At 38.4% G+C, this 14,821-nt stretch overlaps 1 protein-coding gene across 2 annotated transcripts in view; it reads left to right on the forward strand.

Moving 5' to 3' along the window:
* The window catches only part of CNTNAP4 (contactin associated protein like 4), a 281,129-nt gene extending 267,451 nt beyond the window's left edge, over window positions 1-13,678 (forward strand). For both annotated transcript variants that reach the window (XM_005691816.3, XM_018061737.1), the window contains 3 exons: window positions 3,521-3,739; window positions 4,423-4,494; window positions 11,431-13,678. In XM_005691816.3, coding sequence (XP_005691873.3) covers window positions 3,521-3,739; window positions 4,423-4,494; window positions 11,431-11,624 — 485 coding nt within the window. In that variant the 3' untranslated portion in view covers window positions 11,625-13,678. The remainder of the gene's footprint in view (window positions 1-3,520; window positions 3,740-4,422; window positions 4,495-11,430) is intronic.

The raw sequence follows: 14,821 nt of genomic DNA on the forward strand, positions 1-14,821 counted from the left end.
ACTCTCTTCTTTCACCTTCATCAAGAGGCTGTTTAGTTCCTCTTCACTTTTTGCCATTAGAGTGGTATCATCTGCATATCTGAGGTTATTGATATTTCTCCCCGCAATCTTGATTCCAGCTTGGGATTAATCCAGCCCAGCATTTCACCTGACATACCTGCAAAGAAGTTCAATAAACAGGGTGACAGTATACACCCTTCTTGTATTCCTTTCCCAATTTTGAACCAGTCCGTTGTTCCATGTCCAGTTCTAGCTATTGCTCCTTGTGTGAGTGAAGCCATGGACCCACACAAAAACAAGTCCTGAAAGAAATCAGGAGGGAAATTAAAGGCAGTTAATATTCATGCAGAGGAGGTTCAGCATGAATACTCGGCAGTCCAGAAGTATCAAAGGGGCGAAACTGAACCAGTGGTTGCACACTCAACATATGGAATTTTCCAAGCTGCAGATTAAAAGGGCCCACCATGTTCTGTGCATTGATGAGTGAAGATACACAACAGGAACAATCAGATTCAAAAAATCCCTAAATCGCAGGGAATCTTGCAAAATGTAAGAAAGAAGAGCCAGAAGACATTGGAGTAATATGTACAGATGACTAAGAAAATAGGGCTGTGCAGAGTCATCCTTAAAACAGACACACAGAAAAATCACCTAATCCATCAAGATGAATTTCTGTTCCATATCCACTCCATCACACTTTCTAATTTACTTCTTCATAGCATTATCAGTCTTCAAAATTCTCATCCATTCCTGTTTCATGTTTATTGTCTCCCCTGCTAGAATGTAAGATGCTCGAACGGCAGGGAATGTGTTTCCTGTACATTTAGCTCTTAAAACAAATATTGATTGACCACTTGAAGTTTTAGAGCTTAAAGCTTTTTTCTTTTAACAATATTTTGTAAGAGGTAGATATTTTCAGTCTAAAGCTATAGGATTTTTAAAAGTTGCCTCATATCAAGTTTTTACCAGAGAAGTGAGTCTTATTTATTTACTTTTTGTTGTTGTTGTTATTCAAAAGGTAAGATTTTTTTTTTTAAGATCTATAGACATGTTATTCAAGATTTTACCTCTGGAGAAGAAATATGAGAAGCACTGTTCTGATTATGTTGCTATTAAAGTATATTTCTCTTTATTTCTTGATAGAGTTTAAAAACAAAAAACAAAACTCCAAAGCAAGAATGCTCTCTTTTTCTAAAAATATGTATGTTTGAATGTATTTCCATCCGGTCAAATGGGTGGCTGCTGTGTGGCAGGACTGAGTTAGTTCTTTGGTTTACACACAAAGGTGGTGAAGCACCTCCTGTGTAACAGGTGCTGGTGTTGAGGGTCTCCTGTCTGCTCACAGAGCAGCAGAATGCCTCTCAGGGCTCCTTGTGCAGAGAGGCAGGATAGCCTGGTGGTAAAAGCCTCCAGAGCTGGAATGCCTTGGTCTGAATACTGTATCCCCCAGCACAACAGGAAGGTAACATAATCTCTCTAATTTTCAGATTGTTTTAATATAGTATGATACTCATGATGCTAAATATCTAATCAGTATTTTTATTTAAAAGGCATAAAATGTGAATGAAAATAGAACAAAAGGAAGTGTTCTTCAAAAACCTTGATATAGCAAAGACAGGTTCAATCAGAATTGAGTTGCCCAGAGCCGTTTCAAGAACAGCTGTCAAGTAAAAAAAAAAAAAAAAGAAGAAGAGAAAAAGCACCACAGAGGATATAAGCAGAGTAAAAGAAAGAATGTGTCAATAATAAACAAAAGAACCCAACAGGCCTGGAGTCCAGTGCATGAGGCCAACAGCCGAGTAACCTCAGGCAAATAACTAAAATTCTCAACCTAAAGGGTCTTGTCTGTGTGAGTTAAATAGGTTATTCATGGCTCAGTTCAGTTCAATTCAGTCACTCAGTTGTGTCTGACTCTGCTACCCCATGAACCACAGCACCCCAGGCCTCTCTGTCCATCAGCAACTCCCATGAGTCCACCCAAACCCATGTCCATTGAGTCGGTGATGTCATCCAACCATCTCATCCTCTGTCGTCCCCTTCTCCTCCTGCTCTCAATCTTTACCAGCATCAGGGTCTTTTCAAATGAGTCAGCTCTTCGCATCAGGTGGCCAAAGTATTGAAGTTTCAGCTTCAGCATCAGTCCTTCCAATAAACACCCTGGACTGGTCTCCTTCAGAATGGACTGGTTGGATCTCCTTGAAGTCCAGGGGACTCTCAAGAGTCTTCTCCAACACCACAGTTCAAAAGCATCAATTCTTTGGCGCTCAGCTTTCTTCACAGTCCAACTCTCACATCCATACATGACCACAAGAAAAACCATAGCCTAGACTAGACGGGCCTTTGTTGGCAACGTAATGTCTCTGCTTTTCAATATGCTATCTAGGTTGGTCATAACTTTCCTTCCAAGGAGTAAGCATCTTTTAATTTCATGGCTGCAATCACTATCTGCAGTGATTTTGGAGCCCTGTATGAGTTAAACACAAACACGCAAATCAAATTCCTCGGAATAGTGCCTACCATATAATAAACATTCATAAATACAGTATTTGTTTTATTAGTTTTTTAAAAGGGCTTCCCTGATGGCTCAGGCTGTAAAGAATCTGCCTGTAATTCAGGACACGTGGGTTTGATACTTGAGTTGGGAAGATCCCCTGGAGAAGGAAATGGTTACTCTCTCCAGTATTCTTAGCTGGAGAATCCCATGGACAGAGGAGTCCAGCTGGCTGCAGTCCATGGGGTCTCAAAGAGCCAGACATGACTGAGCAACTAACACTTTCACTTTAAAAAGAGAGAAAAAGTGCAAATGTTGGTGTCCACATATGTGCAGCAGAGGGAAGAGGAATCCTACTGTTTTATGATCTTGTTGAGTGGGTGGATGCATCGTAGGCTGATACCATTTGAATGTTAAAACCCTAAAATTAAAGCCCCTTGTTTAGATTTCATGCTTGCCAAGCATGAAATATCTTCTCCACTGTAAAATTATGAATTAATATTTTGACATTCAAACCAATCTCTGCCCTGCAGTAATCCCATATTAACCGAATGCTCATTAAAATGGGGAAGGGTTATCTAGCTATAGGGGATGCACACTGTCTCAGTCCGAGTGATAGGTGGACAGTGCGACAGGGAGTAAAGGCAGCATGGAGGTGAGAGTTTTCACTGCTGGACATGAGGAAGTAGACTGCCTAATGGCTTTGAGATACAGCCTCTTACGTAATATCTGCAGGAACCCAGATCAGTTCATTATCAGACCCATTCTTGTAGAAGCTTTAATGATTTCCAGAGAGTGCTCAATGTATTTAATTAGCCATGCTTAAACACTTGTCTTCATTAACCTGGGATATGTCACCAGTAGTTGTGGAAAGACTTCGTGAATGTCTTGTAATAAAGACAGAAGCAAAAGGAATTTAGTAGCTGAGTACGTATTGCTGCTGTGTCAAGACCTGGACTATTGCACTGTGGCACTGGCTGTTTGCACCTTCTCTGTTATCAGTACTGCCACGTCTCTTTGGCTTCACAGAACACGGCGATGTGGACCAGGAGACGGCACTGGCGGGCGCGCAGGGCTTCCTGGGCTGTCTGTCTGCTGTGCAGGTCAGCCACGTGGCCCCGCTGAAGGCCGCTCTGCAGCCCAGCCGCCCAGCCCCCATCACCATCTCAGGACACGTGACGGAGTCCAGCTGTGTGGCCCAGGCTGGCACTGATGCCACATCTAGGGAGAGGACACACTCCTTTGCAGGTGGCGTATGGCTTTTCCTTTACCCAGTCACAAACAGTATATCCACTGAATATTAAAATCTTCTGATGTTTTTGTGATGCTGTGTTCCCAAAATGATTTCTTTTTCCTTAATTTATTTTTAATTGGAAAATGATTACAATATTGTGTTGGTTGGGCTTTCCTGGTGGATTAGATGGTAAAGAATCCACCTGGCATGGAGGGGACCCAGGTTTGATCTCTGGGTCGGGAAGATCCCCTGGAGAAGGGAATGACGACCCACTCCAGTTTTCTTGTCTGGGGAATTCCATGAACAGACTAACAGGCTACAGTGCATGGGGTCGCAGAGCCAGACAAGACTGAGTGACTAACATTCTCACTTTTCCTTGTGTTGGTTTTTGCCATACATCAACATGAAACAGCCATAAGTATTTGAAATGGATTCTTAAAACTGGTTTATAATCTTATTTTATTTAAATATAAATTTAACCTTTGATTCTTTCCCATTTCTTTTTTAGATTCTCAATTCTCAATTCCTTATTAATATGGGCCTTTGCATGTGGGTATTGCATAAGTTTACAGTTACAGACATCCCACATTGACCTCTATAATTCTGTTCTGATTTAAACTGTTTATGAATTTTTAAAAAGTCTTCTTTTTACTCTCCTATATCACCCCATTCCCCTCTTTTTTGTCCTTTAATGTAGATCATTCTGGAACAAGAGATGACAGAGAACCCCTCACTAATACAATCAAAAGTGACTCTGCAGTCATTGGAGGTAACAGAAAGCGTGAATGAGCTCTTCTTCGGTCCTTAATATCGTTGCTAATAATGGTGAATATTTAGCATTATAGACACAATAGGGCTGCTGGTAAAGAATCTGCCTGCCAATATAGGAGATGCAGGTTCTATCCCTGAGTAGAGAAGATTCCCTGGAGAAGGAAATGGCAACCCACTCCAGTATTCTTGCCTGGGAAATTCCATGGACAGAGGAGCCTGGCAGGCTACAGTCCACGGGGTCCCTAAAGAGTCGGACACTGAGCAGACAGTACATGAAGAGTTATCAGTGAATCCTGAGGTCAGGAAGGTGGTTTATTATTTGTATTGGATTGTCACATAGTCTTCCTAAATTTGCAGCTTCCTTGGAGATTTCGAGTATAAATAATTGATAATTTCACTGAAACACCACACTCAAGTATTAGTATTAGATATTCATTAGGACATAGTACTAATAATGAATATCATTCAGCTTTATAATGGCCATTTGTACTCCCTAGGGTGTTCTGCTTGTATTTAAGGAAGTGTCATTTTTTGGTTTCTTGGACACATCGCTGCTTCTGCAAGAATTTATATAACTAGTTGGAAAATTCTGAGATGAACATTGAAAGCAGGTGTTTATTGTTGCCTTAATGCTTAATAAAGGGGATTACTTTCATGGTTTAGATGTTCCTATCAATGAATATTACAGGTGTATTTGCATTTTATTAAATACTAAGCTAATGGAGTAAAAGTGGTTTATTACTTATTTTAAATTGCAAAATTAGCACCAAAAAATTTAAATATATATCTTCCTGGCAGTAGAGTAGCATATTCTCTGAGACATAATTTATTCAAAACCAAGCCCCCACATAAACCTTTCTCTTCCTGATTAATGGTTTTCAGAATATTATTAATCAGATTATTGAAATATTAAATGGTTTACCTTTTCTCCATATTCTGCAAATGATATAGAAAGTAAGCAATTATTTTATTATTTTGCCAAGTAATGTGATTAGACATATACTTGACCAGCTTATGTGGGCTTATAATTGATCCATTTGGTTCTCTACTTTTCACACCCTTACTTACGTAGACATCAGCTTCCTTTAAGTACTTAGAATTTTATTTAGACAGAATAGTACTGATCAAAATTTGTGAGAATATTAAAATCCCCATTGCTTTTTCATTTGTTTTATTTTTTGTCAAATTAGTGGTATATAAATTAAAGATGCATAAAATAGGCTCCTCACCCTGTTAGAAGAGTAGTTAAAATCTGCATGTGTAAAATAAATATATTAATATAGCATTAAAACATTAAATGGTAAAAACTCTAAATTTAAAGTTATACCATTTATCAATACAATGCGCTCAACATTTCGAATTGGGACTCCTAGTCAAACAAATTGTCTCAGTCTCATAATGAAGAGGAAAAGTTAAAATTTTACATAACCTCCTGCTTATTCTGTCTCTGTAACTCAGCTTGCTCCTTGCAAAGTCTGGATCACGTAGTCTTGGAAAGTGGGGATTTCAATACTAGGAACCGGAGCTTATCTCACTCACCTTGTCCTGCTCTTTGCGATTGCCCGCCCAGCCCCTGCAAATCTGCTTAATCATGCCTGTCCCTGTAAAGGTCAGGCATTCCCCTTCCCGTCTTGACCGCTATTCCCATGCATGCAAAACCCCCTAGTTTAAGCCAGCCTATTAGCAGCTAGTGTTGCCCACTATAGTCTGCCTATAAAAACTCCGTAACCCCTTTGTTCCAGGCTCAGAGCTTGGAGTGTTAACTCCTCTGCGCCTGCTGGCGTAGTAAACCTGAGTTCTCCAACTCTCCAAGTGTGGTGCTTGGTTTCTCGATTACTGGTTTCTGCAACAATAATGGTGCTTTTACTGTATATTTCCTATACACAGATAAATATAGTATGAATATAGGGAGATGCAGATACAGAGTTATTATGTAGTCATGCCAATGTTAGAGCAAGTATTTACTCTTTTTATCATACCTTTGGCAAACATTACTGGCAAGATTTGCAGAGTACAGGAAGAAGTGTGTTTATAAGTTATTCTGTGTTATTCTAGAATGGAAGCAAGTTGTAGGTCTTGTGTGAAATTCTCACTTGACTCAGATGCATAGAGCAGAGCAAGACTCTATGGAAGGTTTGCTGCTCAGGGTCTCCCCAGGGCCTCCGGATCCAGTGGTGCCTGCTTTTGATCACGGCAGGGACTGAGCTTCAGAAGCAGAGCAGCGGGTTGTGGCCATCTAAGCTCCAAAGGCCTTGTCTGGGATCACATGCAATTCATCTGCTAAATCACAGAATACCGTTCTCTAGCGTGTTTCTCCATCTGCTAGCATTGTGGTAGATCTCTTCAACTGGTCTTCTTACTCTTAACTTGCATCCACTGTGTAACATGAGTCAGTCCATTTAAGTATATTCTAATTGGCTAATTCTCCTATGTTTTACATTTTAGGCAATCTTTTTCTTGAATTATAAACAGCAAATAAATAAACAGGGTGAAGTGGGGAAATTGATTTAATAAGACATTTGAAACTGGTGACTCAGACATTAGAGAGAGTTTCTGGTCAGACTTCACAGATATGAATGGTCAGGTTGAGACAGCAAGCTACGTAATTTCATCATAAAACACATTCACACAGAACTTCAGATAATAATGTCACAGAATGCAGCAGGTGGTCATATTTCATTTATAATATCTTTTTTCCTTTCTTTTTTTTCTGGTGTATCATGTTAAATCAAGGTTTTTCTTGGACTTAACAAACCCTGACATAACACTGTCTCTAATTCAGTTCAGTTCAATCACTCAGTTGTGTCCAGCTCTTTGTGACCCCATAGACTGCAGCACACCAGGCCTCCTTGTCCATCACCAACTCCTGGAGCGTGTTCAAACTCATGTCCATTGAGTTGGTGATGCCATCCAACCACCTCATCCTCTCCCCTCATCCTTGTCCCCTTGTCCTCCTGCCTTCAATCTTTCCCAGAATCAGGGTCTTTTCCAATGAGTCAGTTCTTTGCATCAGGTGGCCAAATAATATAAACTGTCTCCAATCACAAGAGATAAATCACATGCATGGAGCAAACCCATTCCAGAGCCCATCCATGATTTTGTCTGCAGTAGCCTGCTGTCTGTGTGGGCTTCCCAAGTGGTGCTGGTGGTAAAGAATCCCCCTGCCAATGCAGGAGACACAGGAGATGCAGGAAATATGAGCTTGATCCCTGGGTCAGAAAGATCCACTAGGCTAGGAAATAGCACCCCATTCCAGTATTCTTGCCTGGAAAATGATGTGGGCAGAGGAACCTGGCAGACTACAGTCCATGGACCTGCAAAGAGTCGGACATGATTAAGCAGAGCACAGCAACACAGCCTACTGTCTGTACCTACTTCGTCAGCTTTCTCCATTGAAATTGTTTAGGATCTCTTTCTTTAAACCAGAAGCCTAAACCAAGCAACAGAATACTGATAATAACTCATTACTTTTCTAAGATGAGAGGCAAAATATATGACAACAAATGGATGTTCTGATTTCAATTATTCTTTATTAATATAACAAAAAAACCCAATTATATCCATTAGAAAATTCTTCAGATTTCAATACAGAATTCACTTATCAGATTTATGTTAGATCTATCAGCAAGGAATTGCTGTCCCTTTCAGATAAAGCTGACATAGCCAAAAATCAGCTTAGCCCCTAGCAATTATTATTGGCTGCCCGTCAGATCATGTACTCTAGAATCCATTGTGACTGATGAGGACCTTTGAAGTTTCTGCTGTCCCTCTCAGATAAGTGTGTCATAGCCAAAAATCGGCTTAGCCCCTGGCAATACTATTAGCTGTAGTCAGTCTGCCCATCAGATCATGTACTCGAGAATCCATTGTGACTGATGAGGACCTTTGAAGTTTTGGTTTCAGTTGGAGTTATTAGAGTTGTTTACACCTGCTTTAAACTAGAGCAAAGAGTCCTTCTTTTATGATATGAGACTCCATCCATCTTGCTGTTTCCATTGTACTTACTTTCATCTGAAAACACTATGTTAACACAGCCGCTGATTTCACCAGAAGAGTCTAAGTATGAGGAACTCTCAAACTTGTGACAGACAACAGTTTCCCAAATTCTACTTTTCATTTGAAAACTTGGCTTTGATCATTGGCACCCTACACTGTCAGTTGTTTATCTTGAAGTGACAGATTTACTTCATTTTAGAGAAAATTTCTGCCAGATATCCAAGTTAAAACAACCACAGTTTATCTGTCAGTCGTTCTTTCCAATAAAAACAGTGTTCGTTACAGGAAAAAGCAACTAGTTCAGCTCACAACTCAACTGAATGTTCACACTGGCCTTCTTCCGGAGACAGCTACCGTACTTCAGTCTGCGCTAGAAGTATCAGTACTTTACAAATACTTTCCATTTCAACACACAAAATGTTAGAAAGTCTTATGGGCAAAGGTCACAATTTGACAAAATGTATAATTTTTAGTGCTTCATCAAGGACATTCTTAAATGAAGCCAGCAGAGCAGTGCCTGCTTACTTTATGAATTCAGGGACCACTTTGAAAGTTTGGTGACCTTGCCTTAGTTCATGTTAAGGTACCAGGAACTCTACCTAACCTTGCTTTGTTCTCTAAGTGGACACGTCAACACAGTGAAAAAGGCATCTTAGAGTCATTACGGATAGCTTTGACCCTATGGGCCTCCTCAAAGTGTTCCAGGAACTATCAAGTGCCGGGGTCCAGCCCCGGTGGATCCAGGGAATTCGAAGGGTGGACGGCGTTGGCGTGGAAAGACTTGTTTATTAATGTAAGATTAGATTAAGAAACTATAGTGTAGTAGGAAGATTAAGTGGAGGAAGAGGGCTGAATAGCTTGGTTTACGCGGAAGGCCAATAAAATTCCAGACAAGGAATTTGCACCATCTACGTTGGGCCACCGGCGCCCGCTTGAATATCTAAGGGTGCCTCGCCTTAAGCTCCCTTTCGTGCGGGTCTTAACAGCCAGGGCAAGTAAGTAGACCTGGCGAGCCTCCGCGCCCCAGGTGGAGATTCAGCCTTAAGTTAAAGTAAAGAGCAGAGGGAGGAAAAGGGAGAGAAGAGAGACATACAGAGAGAGAGAGAGACACGGGGGAAGCCAGATTCCCAAGAAACCAGGCCGAGAGACTAGTTCGAGAAACTGGCCCGAGAAACTGGCCCCCCTCCTTTATTGTTCAGAAGGCCTTTTATACTTTTGATAAAACACAGAGATCAATGGGTAACACAAAATTATGTAGCGTTCGCAGCCCAGACTCTTTCTATACATCATTTTGTATACAAAAGGTCTCAGGTGATTTACATTATCTTCTGGCCAAGAGGCTTGTTAACACTTTTTGGCCCTCTTCCTTAATGAATGTTAATTTTGTTTCCCCTGAAGTGTTTTTCTTTAATCTGCATCTCCTTAAAGCATTAAAGTTACATCTCTATAGAACAAAGGTGCAGTGGGTTATAACAAAGAAGGTACTTAACTCGAAGATCTAATGTTGCTAATACCAGGTCTACTACTTGTTTTTCTATATACCAACTATATCTAAAAATAAAGGATATGAAAATTTGGCAGCAAGCATTGACCCAACAAATGAAACGTTTAATCAGTCCTATTCTAAAGATTTTGACTCCTCGGAAGCTCCTACATTCCTAGGATGTTTTAAGCTTCCTGTGCCTCCTGCGGTCAGGAGGCCTCAAACAATCACACTCCAGAGTCCTGCAGCAGGCTAGAAAGCCATCGGAGGGGTTGTTGGATTGAAACACTCTTTCAAATGCAGAAGACTAAAGCCCTGAATTGACTTTTTCCAGAAAATATCAGAAGAGTGGAAAAGCAGAGCACAAAAGCCGGCAGATTTTTGTTGGGGTACATGCTTAGGAATTTCCAGAGGGGTCCCTGAAGTCTGAGCACGCCTTGCGTATGTCAGCTTCCTTCCTCATGACCTTGTCACGGGCGGGATTCCTCACACTGGCTCCCGGCAATCAAGGATTCAGAGATCTCACTTTGAAGATAACTGACTTAACGTTAATGCCAGAATTGGTATCCAATTAGCATAGCTAACCGCTGTGGTATTTAAATTTTTTATTTACAATCAGATGTCTCAAAAAATCAATATTCTTAATATAGATATAATCTCATCTATGTATCAGGATCGATATATTTCATAGTAAGGATTATTCATACAAAACTTGTTCTTGCTATTTAGAGATATAACAAATTATTGATAATCAACTTCATTAAAATGTTAACATTTAAGGGGATAAATTAGGAGATTGGGATCAACATATACACGCTACTATATGTAAAATAGATAACCAACAAGGATCTATTGTATAGTACAGGGACTTTACTCAATATTTTGTCATAACCTATAAAGGAAAAGAATTTGAAAAATAATAGATACACATGTATGTGTGTATATATATATATAATGTATAATGGAATCATGCTATACACCTTAAACTAATACAACATTGTAAATCAACTAAAGTTCAGTTTTAAAATGTTCACATAATTAAGTATTAAAAACACATTTAATTATTTTATGATGTTACTGCTACTATATAATTTCAAAATAACTAAACTTGTCTAGGTATTACTATGAGGTGACCCCATGGACTTAGAGATGTGTAGGTAATATATTATTAAAAAATTATATATACAAATACACTAAATAATCCAGTATAATATGCATTCAGAATAAATGAAGGTGAGCCCATAAGACTGACAGAACTCAGAAGTAAACTCAACATATTTTGATAATACTTGATCCAGAAATGCCTGAGGTTTTTGATATTTCCAAATTATATATACTAGATGCTTGATTTTGGTAGAAAATAGTTTTATTATGATTTCTTAAACAATGAAGTCTATACAGTTTCTATTTGGACAACGGTTCTGATTTTGTGTTTCTCTTCTCTTCTCTCACTAGGTTTGATAGCTGTTGTGATCTTTATCTTGCTGTGCATCACTGCCATAGCTGTCCGCATTTATCAGCAGAAAAGGTTATACAAAAGAAATGAGGCAAAAAGGTCAGAGAATGTAGACAATGCTGAGGCCGTTTTGAAAAGTGAGCTTAATATACAAAATGCAGTCAGTGAAAATCAGAAAGAGTACTTCTTCTGATTGGCAGAGATGATTTACCGTATAATTACAATAGCCTGATTTAAAAGCCAGGGGCTCTCAAAGAACAAAAACCAAGTTCTCACACTGAATGTACAGGCAATGGATCTGCAGCACTGCCATGTTGCCAGACTCAAGATGGCTCCAGGAGGCCTCATCCATTGACTTATTTCCCATAGCGGTCATTCTGTATAACAAGGATTAGATATTGCTGTTAATTTCTAGCCATCCTGACACAATCTAAAGCAGAAGTTTAACTCACTTGAGAGCTACAGTTTTTCAGTGTGAAAACTGTAGCGCTAGCCTCTCAACCACGTGCTACCTAAGTTGTGTTAGAGGTGAAAATCAAAATTGGACTATAATGACCTTGCTTTATTTGAGAACATATGCTGTGTTTGCTTTGGTGTCCCCATGGTGTTATTCATAGACCTGGAAATGCTTCTAAGATCCTGTTTGGCTGGTGTTTGCATCTTCCGTGGCCAAAAGTATATAAACCCCTTTGCCTTTCTCTGTATTGCATTCAATACAATTTATCAATAGTCTGGAAAAATGTTTCTGTTTTCATTGGTTTGTTTGTATTGCTCTGTTTCGATTTGACTGTTTTTAATGATTTTGAAAACATGAGGTTTTGCGTGTAAGGATCCAGCTCTGAACATAAAATTTGTGTGTAACAAGACTCAGAAAGTGCATTGGTCATCAGTATGTGATGTCTTGCCTTTAAAACTTTACTGTTTAATTTGTTATCATGGTTTGGTATTGGTAATAGTCAAGAACCTGGTTAATGCCCATTTCCCGAAGAATGTGAAATGTTTGCAAGTAAACTTGTTGATAAAACACACACACACACAATTCTTAATACTGCAAAGAATTATTTTTTATTTACAACTGTAATGTCTCAAATGAAATATATTTCTGAGAATATTTTCCCCAAATCCTATGTAAGTTTTCTTTATAGGTTTATAATTCTGTTTTTCTAAAGTATATCACCCACTTTTCTTTGATCTCTATTCACTATATACCATGGAGCATCTTCTTATGTGTTAGAAAAAAGAGACAATTTGACATGTAAGCTCCATTCTTCATTCTAAATTATATCCCCCACTTCAGGTACATATTTAGCTATGTACTAATCTCCAGGGCATACTTTTTGGAATATAAGCTTCAGTCATGCCCCCTTTTTTTGCAAAACCAGTAGAGTTGTTAAAGTGTGTTCCTTCTAAGGGGTGATGGCATATTATATGTTATATTCTATCATTTTAGTTACTTCTCATTTATGATGATGGAGTAAATTTCTCGAAAAGAACCAAAAATCAATATAACTTACTAACTAGTACATTCTGATTAGGAGATATATACATGCCTGAAATTCAAATAATTATCAATCACTTTATGATACTGTTACAGTAATTACCTTTGAGGCCATGTGAACAAGATGTTTTCATATAGCTATCTTTGAGTTCCACAAGCCAATTATATAGCAAAGGCACTTTGGCATTTATACTCATACTTTTCAGGTGTCTGCCAAGGAAAAATTAGATGCTTTAGTTTGTCCACACCAGAACAATTTGGAAATATGTAAAGTGAACGTTTTTTCCCTTATTTTCCCTCTTAACTCTCCTCATAAAACCCGCCTGTCCTTTCTCATAGCACTGTATTCATTTTGATGTTTCTATAAATGCTTGACTAAATCTTTCGTAACCATGGTTTATGAAAGACCTATATGGATACATGGCATTCTTTTTCTTTAAAGTCCTGTGGTAGCTGCCAAGGGGTTGAACAACAAAATGGTAGTTTTCATTTGATTCAAAGCTGAATACAATCGTTAACAGCCCTGAATCTTTTACACGTGTTCTGGTTATTTAGTGGCAGTGTTAACCTGGTTGGAGCTGGAAGGTAGACAGGCTTATAGACAGTGAAGCCTCACAGGACTCTGTGGTCTGCACTGCTAGGTTTAACATTATGGCATTAAAACGCACTGATATATCATACGCCATGACTTTCATTCCCTGGTTTGTAATCTGTTCCTTCTTTTTTCTTAATAAAATGCATTTTTGAAGTAAAATGCAGAATATATTTTGAGATGTTGTATAAAAGTTTCAAATGAGGGAATTATACTGGATTTTTTTTTTCTCAAAACAGTAAAAAGATGTGTAAATGTATGCCTTCTTTACTGGTGTTTGTGACTTTTTTAAACTTTTTGGTACACCTCTTGATTATTATGAATTGTTAACAAAAGTTGCATTTATAATGTACTTTTCCTTTTAACTAGACTCAGAAATGAAAGAAAATATACAAAAATGTTTCCTGATTGTAACAAGGAAGTTGAACTAGATTTTACATTTTTCCAGAGAACAACAATTTGACTGTTAGCAGTTGTTTGCTGAAAGGCTATTTATGTTTAAATTGGGTGATATCCTTTTACTTCCGCAGAGAGCTTGGCCAATGAACCCTATATATATGCATAGGATCATATGTAAGAATATAGCACACCCTGCTGAAATATAAAAGTTTAAAAATTCTTTATTGGTTATTTCAAGTGACACAAATGAAAACAATATGTAATTAATATTCTCTTTTGAGAAGACCAAATTTCTCAAATGTCATTAAATTCAAATATGAAATAAAATGGACTTAGCATGGCACATGAAATAAGGGTCACGCCTGAGAAATGACATCTTAATTTTGTAGAAACTATATCTGCTCAAGGAAATAGTTCCATTTAAAAAAATCTTTTCCCCAGTGTTGCTCTTTAAAGCAAATTTAATAAATTCTTTACACAGTAAGTTAGAAACAATAGCCAGAAGAAGAAGAACCCAGACAACAACCAGACAGAAGTTAAGCATTCCAGATTATCTCTCACCAGATGGTATTATCCTTCGTCTATTAAAAAAAGTAATCCTTGAAACAGAGGCCGTCATGCAACTGGTGATCACTGGTATATTATTTAGTGTGAAAAGGTCAGTTTTACAGATGAAAAGTCTGAGGTGCATATATATGAGGCTATATGGTTATATTCCCAAGGGGACATATATTAATAGTACTGTGTAAGTGGTGAGGCTGTGACAAGAATTTCAGTTCTGCTATACTTTGCTGGTAATTAGTGCCTTCAGGACCTGAAGTTTTGATAGTTATTTAGTGGTACAGAAAATTTGAAGGATCTTGGTTTCCTTTTTGTCCAAGTTCTAGTTCTAGATCTTTTC

The sequence above is a fragment of the Capra hircus genome, chromosome 18 (genome assembly GCF_001704415.2).
Source record: "Capra hircus breed San Clemente chromosome 18, ASM170441v1, whole genome shotgun sequence".
In the NCBI taxonomy this organism is placed as follows: Eukaryota; Metazoa; Chordata; class Mammalia; order Artiodactyla; family Bovidae; genus Capra; species Capra hircus.